General features: G+C 37.9%; 1 protein-coding gene across 1 annotated transcript in view; it reads left to right on the plus strand.

Moving 5' to 3' along the window:
* The first annotated feature begins 577 nt into the window (after window positions 1-577).
* Window positions 578-19,584, plus strand: part of GRIK2 (glutamate ionotropic receptor kainate type subunit 2) — a 345,339-nt gene continuing 326,332 nt past the window's right edge. Inside the window, exon 1 of the mRNA XM_041478054.1 lies at window positions 578-773. Coding sequence (XP_041333988.1) covers window positions 659-773 — 115 coding nt within the window. The 5' untranslated portion in view covers window positions 578-658. The remainder of the gene's footprint in view (window positions 774-19,584) is intronic.

Raw genomic sequence — 19,584 nt, forward strand, 5'->3', positions numbered from 1 at the left:
TACCCAGTGACAGGGTCCCCGCCCCTTATAGCCATTGTTCAGAACAACTGAATAACTAATAACAATAAGAAGCATGTAAATATAACCGAGCTGGGGTTTTTTTTTGCCTCCGACAAAGCTGGGCGATCAGATCGGTTGCATAATAGAAATAGGGAAGGCTGTCTGGCAGGCAGCCTTAAGCAGAGAAGAGCTATCTCAATTTCTCTCACTTAATCTTGGCTTCGCGTCAGAAGCTGTGCAGCAGTGCAGTAGAATGGGAGCTCGGCAAAAGCTTCGCCAGTGAAACGCGGGCGCTCGCTATGTGGCGGTACCTCAGCGATCTCTCGAGCTGGATTACCTATTGATTTTCCTCCTTTCTCGCCTCCCAGGTTTACTCGGCTGGACACCGTGTGTGTTTGGATTTCTCAAGGATTCTCCCCCGACTAACATGGATGTCCCACCATTCCTTGCAGTTGAAGGTTGCTCCTTGGCGCAGTGAATGAAGAACATGCAGGGATTGCTAATGGGTTTGGGAAGCGTAGACTCTCTGCTCTCTCTGTGACCATGCCGTGATCGTGTCTGAGGGCTATCAGTTTACGTATCCTCATTCTCACCCTACCGGGAAACCTGACGGCTTAGAAGGGGGAAGTAAGGCAGCGCGTGTGTGCATAGAAACATCATGAAGATTATTTCCCATATTGTAACTAATTCAGTCTTCAGATGCACCATTAGACTCCTTCTTTGCTTACTGTGGATTGGATATTCTCAAGGAACCACACATGTATTAAGATTTGGTAAGATTTCCCGACACTTTGTTCATTGTGTGTTTAAGCCTGAATGTGATATGCGTAGGATTCACTCAGAAGGGGATGCTGGGGGAGAGCTGGGACGTGCTACCGGAGTCAGGCAGCGAAGTCCCTCTTTATTTTGCATCCGGAGGGATGAATTGCTGTGTGATTTTTTTTTTTTTTTTTGATTGAAAATATCTATTTTTTTTCCCCCCAAACCTGAACTTTACTCTGATAACCTGCATGACTGTTGTCAGCCTTCTCTTTCACAACTCTAAAGCTAAGTGATCTCGACCCAAGCAGTCAGCTATTGAAATACAGGAATTGATTTTCACACAACCGATTTTCTTCTCCCTTCTAGCAGCACTCCCCCTGTTTTTTTTTTTTTTTTTTTCTGTCTCTGCTGCTCATTGTAGCCGTAGTAACGGCACGATGGTGATGATAATTATAATAACAATAGAAAAAAGACTGGCAAACGTGGTTGCCTAAGGCTCTGCGCAGCTTGTGTGGTTTCCTCGTAATTGTTTCCATTGTTTTGCTTTATTGTTTCCATAGTAGGGGAAGGCATGGCTAATGCGGTGATTGATCAGTTGAAAACCTGTCAAGTAGCTGTTAAGTTTCGGCCGCCCGTCTCTGATCCCCCCGAGCCGATCCCGTGCGGGCGTAACGCTGTGATTTGAGACCTTTGGGCTGATTTCCCTTGAAGAATCTGTCTGTTTGCTTGACACTTGAGTGGCGTTTAGGGTTAGAGAAGAGATGATTTATGTCTCGAGCTGTGCTCGGGGAAGAGCTTTTGCGGCGCCTTTCAAAAGCACAGCTTTTCTATGCGAGGAAAGTTGTAGGAGTTCCTCCCTCTCCCGGGAAAAAAAGAAAAGAAAAAAAAAAAAAGCAGATCAGAATGACATTTCAAGAATAGAGAGGGTTTACAGTTTAAAGGCTATCCAGCTGGACTAGGGCACTAACCTTAAGAGCTCTGCCTGTGCAAGCGCGCATGTTCGTGTGTCTAAGCAAAGCAAGCGAGGGACAAATTCCAGCCGCTGCATCCCCTACAGAAGTTTTGCAGTGAGGGAGGGAAGGACGGAAAGTTCGGAAAGCAGGTCCGAAGGGGTCTGTGCGGCCGGGGATGTCCTTCGGTGCTAGTCCGGGGCGAGATACGATGAGAGCCCCGTATCAGCATCCTCCTGGTCGCCCGCGTACCGCGGGCGAGCCGCGGCGGGGGGCGCCCAGGAAGGGACAGCCTGAAAATTGCTCCCCCATACAAGCAGTATGCCTCTGTGCCTGCCGACAGCACGGGTGGACGGAGGAAGAGCGGATCTCCCTCATTCCCGCTGTCCACGATAAACTGTGGCAGCCTCTGCATCCATTTCTTAGGGGCACAGAAATCTCTTGCCTTTTCCTGGGAATAATGCCTTGGTTTGTATCTATTTTAATTTAATTCAGCACCCCCGCACACAGTTTTATATGGAGGGGAAGGTGAGTAATGATTAAAAAGTCACCAGGCTGTTACCAATCTCTGAATTCCTAGCAGCACTTTTTTTCTGCTTCCATCTGGTCTAAAGGTGGTGCTTATGGCACGTTGCTCTTAGCAACCGTCCTCAGGAATGCCTGTTTCTTTGGACATGGCTAAACGGGCCCGTATATCATTGTAGGGTCTATTTTGCAATCAGTCTGATCCATAATCATCGCCGTGAATTTAATGCTAGGATGCCTGTAATGTGGCACTGGTCGGCTGTCTGTCTTTCCACGGGCTCCGAGAGTCTGTCTCTAGGAGCCTGAGTTACTTTCAGGTATAGCTGTGTAAACAAACATCTTCCTGGTCACAGCACTAGCAAGAGGTGGACTTTCCTTCTTTAGAGTGGCATTCCCTCGGAACTGTTAATCCGGTGTACCTTTAGAGACAGCCCTAGAGAGCAGCGCTTTGGCAAGCTTAGAGCAATAAATAATCCCGCGGCTGAAAGGTGATGCAGCGCATCTCTGCTACCCAGTGACAGGGTGGTGCATGCGTATGTTTTACTGGGCTAACTTCCCTTCCCAGCTGCCTTCTGGTCACACAGCTGGCCAACGAGTTGTATTCACTCTGCTGTTTGTAGCAGCGAAGTAGAAATCCCTTTCTGCATCTCTGCCTGCTTTTCTCTGTATTTGAAAAGAATTGTCGCCAAACCATCACTGAACATTAAAAGTAGGTGGGGAGCAATTGGTAAGTTTATTTTGTTGTGGAGAATGTTAGACGTGAAAAGAGCAGGAAGACTTTTGCCATTCTTATACGGGCCTGTTGCACATCTGTGTTTTAAAGGAGTCTGGATTTAGCTTAATCCTGGCTAACTCACTCTGTCTGTGACCACGAGAGAACTTCCACGCCTTCTCCAAAGGCTGACATCTCTTTCTCTGCGCAGGGCATAGCAGGGTAGAGGGAGGGAGCAGGGATTGAGCTGCGGAAAAGCTTTGGTTATTTCTGAGGAGGAATTCCCCACCGCCCCCTCTGTGTTCCCGTGCTATCAGTCCCTTTGGGACGTCCTTGCGACCAGGAGGACGGGATGCCGTGGAGTCCTTCCCGAGGAGAAGGGAGAGCTGAGGAGATTCCCTCCAGAAGGCAGCCTGCCAGCCCCCGCTCTTCTTCCTCAGCCAGCAGTGCTATGGCAACAGGGGAGAGCTTGAAGCCTGCCAGAGCTGCAGCCCCCTCATTCCTCCTGTGCAAATTAGCCACCATGGATTCACATTGTCCTTCCCACGGCTCCTCTCATTGTTGGGACTAGCCAGCATGTCCTTTCTCTCCCTCCCTCTCTCTCTGAAGCTACATTTTAGCAACCACACAGGGAAGTCGAACCGCCTGGGTTATTTGTCAAATTCTGGAGGTTATTTCAGTCTGCACCTTATGGAGCAAACCCAGAGAGAGGCTGGTGCCATGGCACCGTTCCCTCTCCAGCGACACTTGCTTAGGCATCTGGACACCTGCCTGTTGCTGCTGCTGGAGTTGGGCGACGTGGTATTGGGGCATCACACCAGGCACCCTTCCTGCATGCCACATTGCTTCATGGGGCATGCGACCAAGCTCCTTCCCTTGTCCTTTCTGAACAGTTTGCCACAAGCGAGCCCAGGGAACGCTGAACGTGAGGTTTGTCTATACGGTACTCGAGGGTGTCAAATGGGACCAGCCCTAAACCACTGATGCGGATAAAAGGATAAATCCCACCTTGACGAGGGAGAAAAGCTGCAGCCTCGTATTTGTCTCTCCGCTGTGCTAAGTGTGATGGAAACCTTTTCCTTATCACTTGGCACCGAACAAAAGCCAAAATACGTGACCGCCGGCACATCCTTTACGTTATCAGGGATCACATTTCGCAGCTTTCCGATTCACTGCCCCTGTGTATACTCAGACCCATGACAGCGGCTCCCAAGAAATTCCAGGGACCTCGGCGGATCCAGAGCCCAGCCGATCGGCCCCTCTGCCCACGACGTGGGGCAAGGCACGTCGGGCTGCTTTTCTTAGGTTTGCCTTTACCTCCTGAAGGCATCTCAATACCTTGTCCCCGAAATGCTGAATTAACAAGCCATTAAGAGCTGTCAAACACCTGTAATTGCTCACCTGTGTTTTCAGCAACCCACACATTGTCTTGCCCAAGGCAGTAAGAACCTGGGCTATTTAACCCCCCCCCCCCCCCCCCCCCCCCCCCCCTTCCCTTTTTTTTTTTTTTCTTTCCCCCACCTACTACCACTATATGGAGCTTGATTGTCAGTGCTTTGAAGTCTGGAGCGCCCTAAAATGCCCTTTTTATTTAAACTTCCCGTTTCCGGCCTTGTCTCTATTGCTGTGAGCAGTTCTTTCCTACAGCAAAGGTGTGAAGAGAGACCTGTGACGGGAAGGTGAAAGAGGTTTGGCCACTGTATTTGCTCTCATTATTCCTGGAAATGTGATGAAAGACTAAAGATCTTCACTGCAGGGTGCTCGCTTACCTGATAAGTTTTAACCCACTTTATGTGATGTTTTATTTTCTTCAGGACATTCGAGAAGGGTAAAGACAAGTAGAGGCATATACCTGTAGTTTTGACTTTTTGGTGCTTTGGAGTTGCCTGACTTGAAGCAGATGAGAGAGGGAGCGGAATGTTTTGTGTTACAATGAGCTATAAAGGAAGGGTGTGTGCGCGCTTGTGGCTTCTTCCAGCTTAAAAGCAAAAGAAAGTCAAGAGAGAGATAGGAAAAACTTTTCAAAGGAAAAAGGAAGAGTTTTGAACTCTCACTAGAAGCATTTCTTACAACTGACTATTTTAAAAATATTTTTGTTTCTAAAAAAATACTACACCAAGTCCGCATGAAGGCTAGCACTTTCCTGTTGCCCTACATAAAATAATAATCATAGCAAATCAAACATTATAAAATCTTCGTGATTTAGGAAAAATCACCCTCATTTTTCAACTCCTTTGTGGGAACAACCAGAGGGAAATTGCTAGACGTTTGTCTTCCTCTGTGAAGATTTAGTATGGATTTCATCTGACATGACACTTCTTAGCTGAGCTCCTTTGTCTGAAACAGATTGAGTTTATCTTCATATAATTGTTTTTAATGAGCTCAAGTGTGGCAAAACCAGAGAAGAGGTTGGCTCATTGCATCCACTGCCTGTGGAAGTGACAGTGGGTGTCAAAACACATGGTTCTAGGATTCAGGAGACCATTTTAAAATTGTAGTGATTAAAACCAGTGAAGTCATGGCACAGCAGTGGGAACTAGCTCTGTGCAGATGTGTGAGACAAGAGGTCAAGTGAAAAATACCTGCTGGGTAATCGAGTGGAGTTTTCTTAAGGGACTTACATTAACCCTCCTGGATGTGTACTTTCTTTCCTTTAGATTTTGCATTGACATCCTTTTAGTGGTTTAGAGGTTTCTGCCTCTATTTGAGAGAAACAAAAAAAAAAAAAAAAAAAAAAGTACATATCTTCTTTGAGTGGGGAAGGCAGTCTGCCTTCAGATCAAGAGTGTGATGAAAATCTGCAAGCCAAACTCGTGGCAGCCCTCGGGGGGTCTGTGTCTTGGCAAATCCAGCATTCAGAGCCAGAAGTCATGGCACAGCAGTGGGAACTAGCTCTGTGCAGATGTGTGAGACAAGAGGTCAAGTGAAAAATACCTGCTGGGTAATCGAGTGGAGTTTTCTTAAGGGACTTACATTAACCCTCCTGGATGTGTACTTTCTTTCCTTTAGATTTTGCATTGACATCCTTTTAGTGGTTTAGAGGTTTCTGCCTCTATTTGAGAGAAACAAAAAAAAAAAAAAAATAAAAAAAAATGTACATATCTTGTTTGAGTGGGGAAGGCAGTCTGCCTTCAGATCAAGAGTGTGATGAAAATCTGCAAGCCAAACTCGTGGCAGCCCTCGGGGGGTCTGTGTCTTGGCAAATCCAGCATTCAGAGCCAATGAAAAATTACTGCCAAGGAGAAGAAGCTTTCAATATCTGTTAACATCCTCAAGAAGATGAGTTCGAAATCAGTCTTACAAACAACAACAGGAATCTTTGAAAGAAAAGTAAGGTTAAGAGCCTCGGGAAGGCAGCAAGGAGGTGAGAAGCATTGTTATTGACTGGTCTAGATTAAACAGCACAGAGGAAGATTTCAATTTGATAACGTCACAACCCTTCCTGTTTTTCTTTGCTGCTTCTGCTGACAATTTTGTAAGGTAATTAAATTGGCTGATTGAAGTCACAGTGGTCATGGGGCGATAAAGACCGTTTGGATTTAATGGAATTTAGAAACAACGGTGCACTGCACACAACTCTCACAGAACGAGAATTTTAATGACTCATTCAGGGTGCTGACTACATAGAACGTCCTGGACGAGTTTAATTGAAAGGGCAAAGCTGATTAGCTGTATACAGTCTTTATTGCACTAGATAGGGGAATTAGACTTATCCTTTTAAAATACTCATTATTGCATTATCAAGATTTAATGTAGGTTAAGAAAGCTTTCATCCGTGTGGGCTTTCTGGAATATCCCTAGATCCTTTCACCCAGTGTTTGGAACACCAATAGTCTCGTAAAATGATTTTCACACAATTGCTTGATAGCTTGTATTCTTCCTGACTGCTTATTCTTACTGATAACTTGCTTCTTACTGACTGCTGCTTGTCCTTTGAAGGGATGCAATGTTCAAGTAATGCCTCCAGTTTAAATGTGGTTGCTGAAAGAAATGCTTTCTGCCACCACAGATAAAAAACTATAGAAAAGGAGATTTTTTCTAAATTCAAATATTAGGGTTTAGTTTTATTAGTTTAGATTTAGGGTTTTTTTCCCCCATTTATTTATGTATTTATTTTATACCAGAGAAAATCCCCTCAATTCAGGGAAAAAAGTAAACCAAACATTTTGTAGTCTTTGTAAATAAAACAGATCTTTGTACCCTACTTAATGTATTTACCCTGTCTTTTTCTGAGTTTTAACCTTCATCCGCTTTAATCTCTTTCAGAGGAACAATTACTAGAAGGTATGTCAAAAATGCAAAAGAGAAAACAGAGGGTGTCTTATTTCCATACTTCCCAATCTGCAAGGCAAATTAATTTTTCCTGAATAAGGTTTTTATAGTGTTATGCTGTAATGTATGTTGGAAGATTAGATTAAACAGCATGATAACATAATGACACAATGTCATTATGCTGTCACATCTGAACTGGAATATGGAGATTCAAAGCTCACTGTCATATTAATACTTATAATTTTGTGCATGTCCCATGCCATCCATGCTGTGTTCCCCCCTTTCTTCTCCTCACTCCTGCCCCATTTTGCCCCAAAGCCTTTGGTTCCTTTATTATAAAACAATAGTGTTGGACACCTTCAATTTAAGCAGCCAAAGCTCTCAGTAATGCAAAGAGTACAGAACAAACATATGGTGATCATTATTCCAATACTGGAGCTCAGCCAGATTTGGATAAAGCAGGTGTTATAGTAGAGCTATGTAAAACACTTAGCAAACTCAAAAACATAATTTAAATTTAATTTAAAAGTACTTCTTAATGAATTAGAACCACCACGGTTTTTTTTTTTTTTTTCCTTTAGGCAAAATTTAGAAGTGAAAAATGGGTGCAAATGCTCAAGTCAAGACTGCTCTTTTTGCATTGCTGCAGAGCTAGGCTTGCATCAAAATTTGCAAGTGACTTGGATCAGTTATGATTCAGATTTCCTTGAACATTCTTCTTCTAGTCCAAAATGCTATTGAAACACAGTAACTAATCTAGGAATGTTTTTGGTACGTTGCTTTGAAATGAAATACACATTTTTAGGAAACAGATTTTTTAAAGTGTTTCCATTTCCAGTTGTTTCTGCCTGGGGCATAGAAAATGTAGTTAGTTCCCTGCTATTGTGATTCACTGCCATTGCGGTTCACTGGTATTGTGAGTGGAGGCTACAGTAGGAGTAGATTAAAGCACAGCTACACTGTAGAGTTTAGATCACAAAGTTTGTTCTTAGTTCACAGTAAACTTTTTTTGTTATCCATGCACTGGAAGGAAAATTAATTTGTGGGTTTCAGACACTTTAATTTTTGGAGAAATACATGAATGCACATTAACTGAATGTGTGTTTTATTGTATTAGTATTTCTACTCACAGACTCTTTAAAACCTAATTTTTTTTTTAAAAGTTATTTTGATTTGAAGTCAGTTGAACTAGGAGTGTTGAAAGTGTCTGTCAGTCTTCCATCATGAAAGAAACCTCTTTGTTAGAATCATTAATTCTTGTATAAGGCTTCATAACTGACAGAAGAACAGTCCAGAGAGAGCTTTCTTACTTTACTGTCAGAAACTGTTGTTTGCGAGATTTGATGTCCTTTTAAATTCAAATTATGATTACTCTTTTTCTCCTCTCTTCTTTTCTTCCATCTGTATATTTTACTGTGTGTCTCTGTTTACTAATTTGAAAAACATACTATCTGGTTTCAATATGTATAGCTGAAGGTTAGCATCATATATTTACAGACAAATGGCAAGATGTGGTTTCATGGATGAATAGAATAATTTTGAAAGAAAAATATGTTTGTTTTTTTTTAATTTTTTTTTTTTTTATTTCTGTACCTTGATCCTGTTATTTGTCCCATTCCTTGCACTTTGTCTTTTTCCTTATTTATTTTGATATGGTGAAATGGAAAGTGATTACTTATATGAAAGAGGAATGTATATTTGAATATGGGGTTTTTTTTCTGGTCCTTCTTGGAAAGTCTTTGTTTTTCTAACTTTCTGGGAACATCCATGGAAAAAGTAAAAATTCTAGAAGTCTTCATTTCTGTCTTGAAACTAAACTCCTAGTCTAAGCCATACCTTAGGGCTCCTCTGCAGCATTTGGAGAGTGAAAGAGGCAGGATTAGACAAGGTTGACTTAAGCTGGATAAGTCTTAGATGGCTTAAGTTAGGCTAGATGAACCATGTCTCTCATGGTATCAGCATTATGGGCAAGTCAAAGTGGACTGAGTGGGGATTTTTGTTTTCCCTCCAGGCTTTGGTGTCTATCATGACATATTGAACTAATTTTTTTTTCAGATGGACATTTAGAAGGGAAAGATTAATATATAAATGTGTCATCAGTTTCTTCCTGACAAGAAAATACAAAAATGCTGAATCAGGGACTGCTCACTCATTCCACTAAAACCTTGCCAGGAAGTGGGTGGTGCTTGTTTTTGCAATAGATAATCACAGTTAGTCCTGTAAATAAGGACCTGTTTGTGAACATGTATATTTAACTGAAGACTTTACAGAAATGTATTGAATAAAGCTCATCAGGCTTGCTTCAAAAGGTGTAGAAATGTTTCACTCTGAAAAGCTGTGCCATTTTCATATGTAGTTCCTTATGTATGTCCAGTACAATATTTTAAATTGTCACCTTTCTCTGAATATAGAAATAGCTATTACTTTAAAATGTTTTTTTGTCCTAAGGTAATTGATACTGAATGTAAAAAAAAATTCTTAAAAATAAAGATATTTATACCTATGATTAGGTAATAATCTGGGTAAATTTATTAAGGATGAGTTTATTGAACTTGCCATCCATTTGGGCTTTTGTCCTTCACTAGGAGCTAAATATATACCAGCTATTTCAATCAGCTCAAGAGCTAAACATATGTCAGCTATATCAATCAACTCACATTTATGCTGTTATTTAGAAGTTGCACAATTAGGACATGATTTACCAAAGAGTCCATAATCAAAATAATTACACTAGTAAGCATGAAACATTTACAAGAAAATCTGAGTCTCATAGCTCACAATTGTAAAATTTGGCTTTCACTTTTTTAAGCATGTAAGCAAATATTTTCAGTCCTGCCCCAACTGTTCAGATTGCAAAACTTTGAGGAAACCAGTTATTCTACTTGGAAACCAATTAAATCTTCTGTTTCTACCTATATTTTTAGTGTGAGTGCTCAATCATCAGTCAACACCAAATACTGAGATTGTCAGGGATGTACAGTCCTTGAGAGTTTAGTGCAAAGTTGATTTATGATAGTATGCTTTTATATTTACACCACGGATGAGAGGAAATTATGTAAAGTTTCTCATATGTAATGATTCAAAGCAACAATTTATAGATCAAATATTGGAATAAGATAACTTGCTGTATGCCTGAGGTCTGATTGTCCTCTAACTTTCTGTTGAGTAGCTTATGTTAATATGAAGTGGAAATAAGAATCAAAGCTGTAAACTGTAGCATGCTGTTTAGAAAAAGAGTGGCTTAGATTTCTCTCATGCTCAAATGAAGAAATAGTGTTAAAAGTTCATGGGTATTTGCCAGTTTATCCTAGGTATAGTCATGCCTGTATGAGCTGGTGATGGAGTATTCTTCCTAAGTTGCATGATTAAGTCCATAGTGATGTTGAGTACAATGCTCTTTGAGTCAAACCACCTGTGCTGGTTATCGTTAGCAAAGGTGCTAATTCCAGAACCCGTCTTTCCTTGTAATTTTTTTCCCCAATTATCTTTTAAAGTCGCACTACTGTTTTTGCACCTACAATGGTTGTTCACTTATTATTGACCTTAACAATATGGAGGCATGTACTGTAAAACAAATTCAACATGATAAAAATAATTTGACTGATGGTGCTTTTTGCTTTTGATTTTAAAATTGCAAATGGTATACTCACTGGTTAATGTAGTTCAATAGTAGCAGAACAACTTGTTTTACTGATCAAATACTGTAACACAATCAGAAACACTGTACTATGTATAAATGTATGTAAATAACAGTAGCAAACATAAAGATTACATATTCTGTAAGATAAAACTATTTTCTAAAGCAATTACTTCATTGATATTTGGAACATTTATCCTACAAGGCAGAAAATCTTTAAAAGAAGTTCCATGATACTTATTCGTTTAGAATTCGGGTAAAAAGGTACTTTAGGAATATTAGAATGACACAGGGTACTCTAAAAGAGCAGAATTAATTTTCTTTTAAAATGCTTAATCAGTGGCTTTTGATTTTATATATCATATATTAATAGGAATATTTATGTTCACATTTTATGCATTTTAATAGCAAATATTTAAATAAATGCTTAAAAATGTCATAGAGAACTTTTGATGAATTATCAACATGCATTTGAATAATAAAATTCATCATTATTTTTTTCTTACTGTGCCACTTAACACCAATATCAGGAATGAGCCCTAGGGAATCAAACCTCTTTGCTTATCTGATTTCTACTCTTCAGCAATGTTTACAGTTTTCATGTATGCTACACTAACAAAGTTGGAGTTTTTTATTCAAATGATAAAACACCTTACCCCAGCCACATTTTCAAGTTAATGATTACACATTTTAAGAAAGTATTCATATACTGCTTAGAATATACCTATTTTTTCTGGTGTTTTGAGGCAACCATATATGCTTCTAGTCCGTTCAGCAACGGAAGTTTGATGTTTCACTCTCTAAATCTGATTTTTGAAAATATTACTGTGCACAATTCAAATGCAAGGCCAATGACTGGTCATAGCTAATTTGAGGGGAAATTTGGTACTCTTCTTCTTGAAAGAAAAAAAATCAAGTACTGAGGGAGTATGTCTTGTTATTTTTTAACAACTGTGCTTTTGAACCAGTCAATTTTCAAAGCTGTTTTTGGTACTTTCCTTCATACCTTGAGGTGTTGATCTATTTCAGTCAATGAACTACTTGGACATGCTCCCAGATAGTCCTGACAACACTGTTCTCTCCATTTAGTTGAAAGAAAAAAAGTTGTTATGTGGGATGGAGGTGGTTTGAGAAAAATAAAGCATATGAATTCAAGGCCATCAGTGTTGAATAAATAACAGAAAGGAATTGAAGAAGGTTAATGTAAAAAAAAAACCCTCACTGTTTGCCTAAAAAGGCCATGTACAACTGTGCAAATAGTAAGATTTTTGTTTCTGTCTAGTCAAAATCAAACATAAAGATAACAATTGACAAAATGATCTGATAATTCAACAAAGTAATCATTGCTTTATTTTTAAAACCAAGAATTTGCTCAGTTAAATCCCTTTGCTTGTCATTGAATATAGAGTATGATGTTTACATAAAGAGCAGAAACATAGTTAAATAATCTGGTTTTGCCTAGATTTGATCTTTTCTTAGCCTTGAAGGAAGCAGGCATGGGGTCAGTTCAGGAGAAGTGGTAAGCCCTGTGCATACCTCATCTGTAAGCAACTGAGGGAAGAAAATGGAAATTTGTGAAAGATGCATGTGATTTCCTTTCAGTAATGCTATATGTGTTTGTTCGGATGTCCTTGAGAAGGAAGACTATAAAATATGAGTGTTATTAAGGCTTATCTCTTCAGATCTCGGCAGACTCTATCATTCACGACATTCAATATGCTTGTAGAAACTTACTGTGTGACTGTGATACAGCTAAGAAAAATGTGTTCAAAAATGCATTAAATCAGATTTTATAATGTCTTTTCAAACCTGCCTAAACAATGAAAAGTCACATTTAAAGATCAAATCAACATTAGTCAGTCAGAGCATGTTCAGTGTTGTCCATTTGTGACCTTTTGTGTCTAGACACTGGAGATTTCAAATTGAGCTCTACATTTGCGTCGTTCTGTGATCATCAATGTTCATTAAACACTACTTTTGTTGTAATTTAAGGTAAGGCTATACCCTATTGTCAGATAAGGAGTGTGGCATACCCTATTGTCAGATAAGGAGTGTGGCTTGCTTTTCAGAGCATTTTTTACTCTTTTCATTCATGGGAAGATGCTTGAGTTGGATAAAGCTGTTGAATTTAGCTGTCATGTGGCCACAGGCAGTCTGTTCACAATAATTTCCTTTTTTGTCCTTACTGTCATCTTCTAGTTTATAAGAGTTGTAACACATGTTTTTGGAAGCCTTCTCAGCTTTGTTTCTGCAGATAACTGGTGTTTTACTCACCAGAACCCATCTGATGGTTATAAGGATAGAAAATTAGAAGCTCTTTGTCTTTTACTCCACTGTGGTTGTATACTTAAAAAAGTAAACAGAAATATTTTCCCAAATTGTTAACAATTGATTATTGTACTTTTGATGGTAAGTCCCTTGGCTTATTTTTGGCAATAATTTGAATGTCACAAAGTTTTCTTTGTGACTTGAACAAAGGAACTAGGCATCAATGATTTTACAAGTATGGCTCTATGTGAATGTGTGCACATAGGTTTTTTGTTCTGTGGTGACCCAAATGCAGGAAAAAAAAGTGGGAGTATGTTTCCTTTGCTGGAGTTGTCATTAATGTAAACCAGGAGAAGTGCCTGAGGATGCATCAGAGGTCTTTGATGGAAGGACTCACAATGATTATCCATCTGCTTCCTGACAAGTAGTGTGAGCCTGGGATAGCAAAGAGCTGTGAAGGTGGCAGAATGTGTTCTCACAGGGTGTGATCTCCGTGAATATTTTCAAAGTGGTCTTGAAAATAAAAAATCAAGAAAGAAACCATGAAATTTAGCAAGGAACCCACTAAGTAAAGCATATTTATGACAGAAAAAAAAAAAAAAAAGAGAGAGCACTAGAATTTTCTACGCTAAATTCTGTGAATGAAGCTGGGGACGTATACATGCTCCTACCCACAACACCCCACTGCAACTGCTAAAATGTACAAGTGGTACTTGTTAAAACATCAACTCGGTTTGCCGTGGACCAATATTCTTGATCTAAGGGAAATATTCATTTGTAGAGGATTTACCTGTGTGAGAACCATAGTAACTTCCTTTCACTACACTTTTAAGGGGAGGTAATTATGCCAATGTTTCAGGGTTCAGCTACCAGTGCTGTAAATCAGTAGAGCCTAGTGAAGTCCGTTTCTTCTACAGTTTAATCTCTTAGTTAGATTAAAGCTACAGTACTGCAACAAACCTCTAGGTAAGTTTTCTGGGTCTTGACTATAAGGAACCATGATATGCTGAGCTTTTAGTTCTTTGCTGTTCAATTATGGGAATTCCTGAGGAGGCAGAAGATTATTATCATTACTTCTGTATTTGACTCCCCTATTTCATCAGGCACATTTTCTACAAAAGCTTACCCACATGGATAACTGCCCAAATATAGTTAGTAGGTGCAAAGCCAGATGAGATTTTAATTCCATGAATATACCCTGTTGAACCATAATTTTAAAGACCAAGAAGCTGAAGGAGTAATAAAATAGTAGTTTAAGGTTTGGAGTTCATATAGCTCTGATATCTCTCATATTGAATTAATAAATGGGAACTAATTTTGTGTATTTTGTTAGAAAATAAGCCACTGATAACCAGAAAATTTTGGCTTTGGTGTCACTGTAAAGGTAGTTGAGGTGTTAAGCAAAGTGAGAGGAGAACTGGAAAAGGGTTAGTCTAGATATTTAATGAAATATTTTATGGTTGGAGAAAGCTTTTTTGTGCTGTTATACAAAATTTCAGAAAAATTTCTATCAGGGCTGGCAAGGAATAGGGCTATGCTAAGATTTTCAGATGCCTTACGAGGTCTTAAATGCCCTAAGTACAATGTTTCATAGTTACAGTGTTAGTGACCTGGAAATGCAGACGACTGCAGTGCTTTTGATTTTTCAAATATTTGTAGCCCATGTTTTATAATTACTTCTCTTAACAAAAGTTTTTTTTTTCAATATTTTTAGAAATTAGTTACCTTTCAATAGAATTTCATATTTTTAAGAAAACCAGTTGGGTTTGTTTGCTTCACAGTTAGGAGTTTTTTTAACACATTGATTATTTCAGAACTAGGACTAATGTTAAAACTTCTGTAAAAAGTTAAAACTTCTGTAAAAAGTGCTATCATATTAAAAAAACCCCTTTATCCTGATTACAGCATTATATATATTTGCAATAGTTTTTTCAGTAGCAAACAAATGTTTTCCTTTTTGTCTTATGGAAATACTTTGTTCAGTAACACAAAGTGGCATAAAACTTTTTCAAATAAACTCAAGTTCCATTTAAAAAGTGCTTTAAATTATTATATTTAAAAAAAAAAAGTATTGGTCACTACATTCACCAATATTTTCATTGACAACTGCAAAAAGACAAATGATCTGCATTTCCATGATCATATTTCACTACTACCCTTCCACAACCTTTTCTGCTGCAGGGCTGAATGTCTTTGGCTGAACACTGCTTTACCAAGTATTTACTTTGCCTTGTTCCATTACTATTCCATATTCTTCCTTGCCATATGACACCTTTTACTGGTATTTCAGCATTTATGTAGAAGAAAGAGTCAATTTAAAGATTTGAAGTTGTCATTGGAGATCTCCAGCGTAATTTAGTAAAATACTAAACAGAGTCCTGACAATTTTGCTTCTCTGAGTTTTGTGTCAACAGTGAAGTGCATGGCCTTCGGGCATGAAGAGATATGGAGGATGGTGTTTTTAGCTATGCAAGCTGCCATCTAACTTGGCAGCTTCTTGTCTCATTTCTCTCAAAAGAAGAATGTGTTCAGCTGGAGTAAAAATATGAAAAAGTTTATAGGAAAATTGGAGTTGAGTACTTTGATCTTATTTATTAAACCAACCAAACAAATTATTAAAGAAAACCCAAACCCTCAAACTAAAATACACCCCAAACCAAAGCCAAACTGTCTTTCCTTTTGGGCACTGATATTTTAGAGACAGGAAAATTTTAGAGACAGGAAAATAAAAAGTTTTAGAGACAGGAAAATAATATTTTAAGAGTGCAGAAACTACAGAACATGGTTTCATGCTATACTCAAATAGTGCTGCTGAGAAATGTTACTGTGGCACAAGAAAATAACTGTTGGCCGTTGTTAAATAGGTAGATCATGCCGATCATTACCTTGATCAGAGAATGTTTATTTTTCAAAGTACTTTCACAGCTGCCCAGTAGCTGTTGAGAGCCCAAAGCTCAGAAGGACAATCAGCTCACTGGTTACATGGAATAGAGCTGTATTTTATTTTTCACAATTTTAATGGAAAAAAAATGAAGGTGTTTATACTTTATTAAAGACATTACGTGTGTGTAGTTTAAGCAGTTGGAGTTTTCATCCATAGACCAAGATTCTTCATGTGTCAGTTTTCTAGAACTATTTCCTTTATATAAAAGAAAGAGCTGTAAGTATAACCATACATAAAACTGATGACACAAATATGAGATAATTATACATATCATATATATAATATATTATCATTATGAATAACTCTTAAGCAACATTGGTCAAGGATCTTGTGTTATCTATCTAATTTATCTTTTCTTGAAATGGATCTCTTATGACCTTGCCTTTTTGACTGGATGCAACTCCAGTAAATAGATAAATGTTGGTAATGACCAGACAAACACAAGAGAAACTTCAATCATGTTAAAACAAAATATTATTTTAAAAGAACACAAATTTAAGTACCATACCTAAATCTCTACCTGTAGTTCTTGGGAATTTAGCAATAATTATGGAAGTTATTTTTTAGGATGTTGATAAATGCTGAAAATTTGTTAAATAAATGATATAAATAAAGTTCTTTTAAAAAGAATGCTTGTCAGCCATATGCAGCAATTGGATTTGACATTAGTTTTTACAGGTGCATCTGTTGGATTACAATGGGAAAGGCTGTGTTTCAGAGCTGGGTGACTCACTTTCACGTAATTTCTCAAAACATTCTTAAATCCATCCTAATCCTGCTTAATAATAATATTAAATGTTCAGTTTCTTTCAGTAGTGATGTAAAATTCCTGCAAGTACTTTGCAAAACATTAGAATCACGTTTTAACAGTTGTCATGGTAGGTCCTAGGATTTCCACATGAAGTGATAGAGAAGAAAAAAGCCCGCACAGAAGATTAAACATTTCCTAAGTCCTATTTTTACTTATGGAAATAGGAGGTACATATTATATCATGTCCCTGTGCTGTTTCCCTTGAATTAGGGTACACCTATTGGAATGCACAATACATACTTTTTGGTCTGATTAAAATAACAAACAATTTTTTTCCTGTGAATAAACTCGATTTTTATAAATCAAGTCTGATCAATAATAGTAGGTTTTGCTTAATGACCTTACATTTTGCTTAATGACCTTACATTTTGCACTTAAAAACTTTTGGCTTTTACGTGTGAGTAAGCTTGGAATTTGTGTAGGTTTAGGTTTTGGTTTTTTTTTTTTTTTTTTTTTTTGATTAGGTCTTTAGAGTATTTTGGTGTGCTTTTTGTGTTTGGGGTTTTTTGATCCACAATAAAGTAATGTTTTTTTATTAAATGAAATTCTTCAAGTTTGGTTTTGAGTCAGCATTCCTAGGAATCTGTCAACATGAATAAGGTATCTATTTCCTGGTTAAACCAAATTCTTCTCCCTCAGTCTGGTTACAATAATTTTTTTTTTTTTCAGTGTTTGAAGAAATAATCTTTGATTCTTACGCTGACTGCATTTTCCACACTTGCTATTTGCGCTTGGGCATGAACTTGGGGGTAGAGCCACTCTGGATCATACATCATCTGATTCTTCTTCTGAGAGAGCTTCTAAAAGTTAATGTTTGACATTAATCCTTCCATATTTTTTTCCATTATTTGGTATTTGGCTGATGACTCCAGTATATATGGCAGTAGTTGATTTTACTGCTACTTTGTTATTGAAGCTTTTCTTCACTCAGACTTGTCATATTGAATCTCTGATTGCTGGGAGGTTGGTTTTCCCTCACGTTTTAACACACTGTTGAAGTAACCTCAAAGGTGGGCAGTCTTCTTGCAGGGGATTTTATAGCTGGCTAAAGAGCTGTAAACAGAAAAGGTTATCTCTTAAGGAATCTAAGAGTTTAATGGATTAATTGCTCACATTATATTAAAGAGTCAGGAAATGCTAAGGATAAGTCAAAATATGCATCCGTAAACAAATAGAATCTGAAAATAATTTATTTGATTGTGACTCAAGTTCAGGGTTTTATTGAATCCAGGATGATTCTATGTGTTTACAGACTTGTCTTAGAAAACTATACCCTATGTGGCTGAATAAGTGTGAAACAAAACAATTCTGCAAAGGTGCTTAAACCTGATTACTTGAGACTAGTAAAATACCTATCCACTCTAGAATTACAGCATTCAATGACTTAGAGACTGTAATGTATGACTTCAGTAATACAGAAGTTAAATATTCACAGAAATAATAATGAAAAATTTGCTTTACATCTTAACTTCACAATTTTGGTTTGAAGCCTAATGCAACTTCCAGCTTCAGAAAAGATGCTGCAATTTCCCTGGCAAATTTATGAAAATATATCCAAATAACATAATTGATTTACAAGGAATCCCTGTGTTGTTCAAAGCAAGTATTGTGGACCCTTTCACTCGCTGTATGTTTCATAAAATAAATGTTATTTTGAAGCATATAGATCAAATCAAAACAGATGGGTCTTGAAACAAAGCATATGGATATACATATGCCTAGAATGTTCTTTAGAATGAACCTCCTATGAGCTGTGTTATAGAATTGTTGGGAAATGCTCTCCTGGTGAAGTGACTGTTTTTGTCTTTTTAAATATCACTGGAAATATAGATATTTAACAGCAAAATTTTACTGTTACTGTTATTATGTTTACAGCATAATATCAGTGGGTGCTGGAAAATTATTAGCCATGTTTCAGCAGTACTTTCAATAATAAAAGTTTTCCAGTGTAACTGTAGACAATATCATATGATCAGAACTCATTATTTTGCTGTTCTTGAGCTGGGTGAAATGTAGGCAGGAAAATATGAAATATCTTCAAGCAGTAACTAAATAATGTAAGCATTTGTTTTCACTTGTGGAATGTGTTACTATTCTGTGACTATTTTTGGCTGTTTTCCTCTTGTCTCGATCTTGGAACACCTAAATGCCAATATGCACATACAGCAGCCTGAATAACTCCTTTAAAAATGAATTGAATTAGTTTTCATGTCTGAGGGAAATCTCAGGAACAAATAATTTGGAAGGGTTCTTGCAGTAAACATTATTTTCCATAACTAGAAATACATTTTCAATAATTTATTTTTCAGTGGAAGTAAATGCTTTCAAATTAACATATTGCTTCTCTTAGAATATGCTGGTGGATGTCTGAAATATTCCAAAGGTGGAATTTCCGTTTTGCACTGTGGCTGCTTTAAAAGAATATTGCTATACAATTTTAAACCTTAAGAACTGAGTAATGAATAATAGCTCCTGGACTTCTTTGTTCCATTTTTTTGTTTTATATTCCATTTCCATTAATTTCTTTCTTCATTAATCCCACAGCTTTATCCATCCTTTGCAATTTCAAGCTAGAGAAAACAAATTAAGGAAAAAAACTCCTGTTAATTGACTTTATTTGCTTTAATGCTGCTAGTCCATATTATCTGCTCTCTTAAATTGAGTTTGGGATTGCCAGCTTTAAGGGTATTACACTGCATTTTG

The sequence above is a fragment of the Pyrgilauda ruficollis genome, unplaced genomic scaffold, assembly GCF_017590135.1.
Source record: "Pyrgilauda ruficollis isolate IOZ18807 unplaced genomic scaffold, ASM1759013v1 scaffold43, whole genome shotgun sequence".
Lineage (NCBI taxonomy): Eukaryota > Metazoa > Chordata > Aves > Passeriformes > Passeridae > Pyrgilauda > Pyrgilauda ruficollis.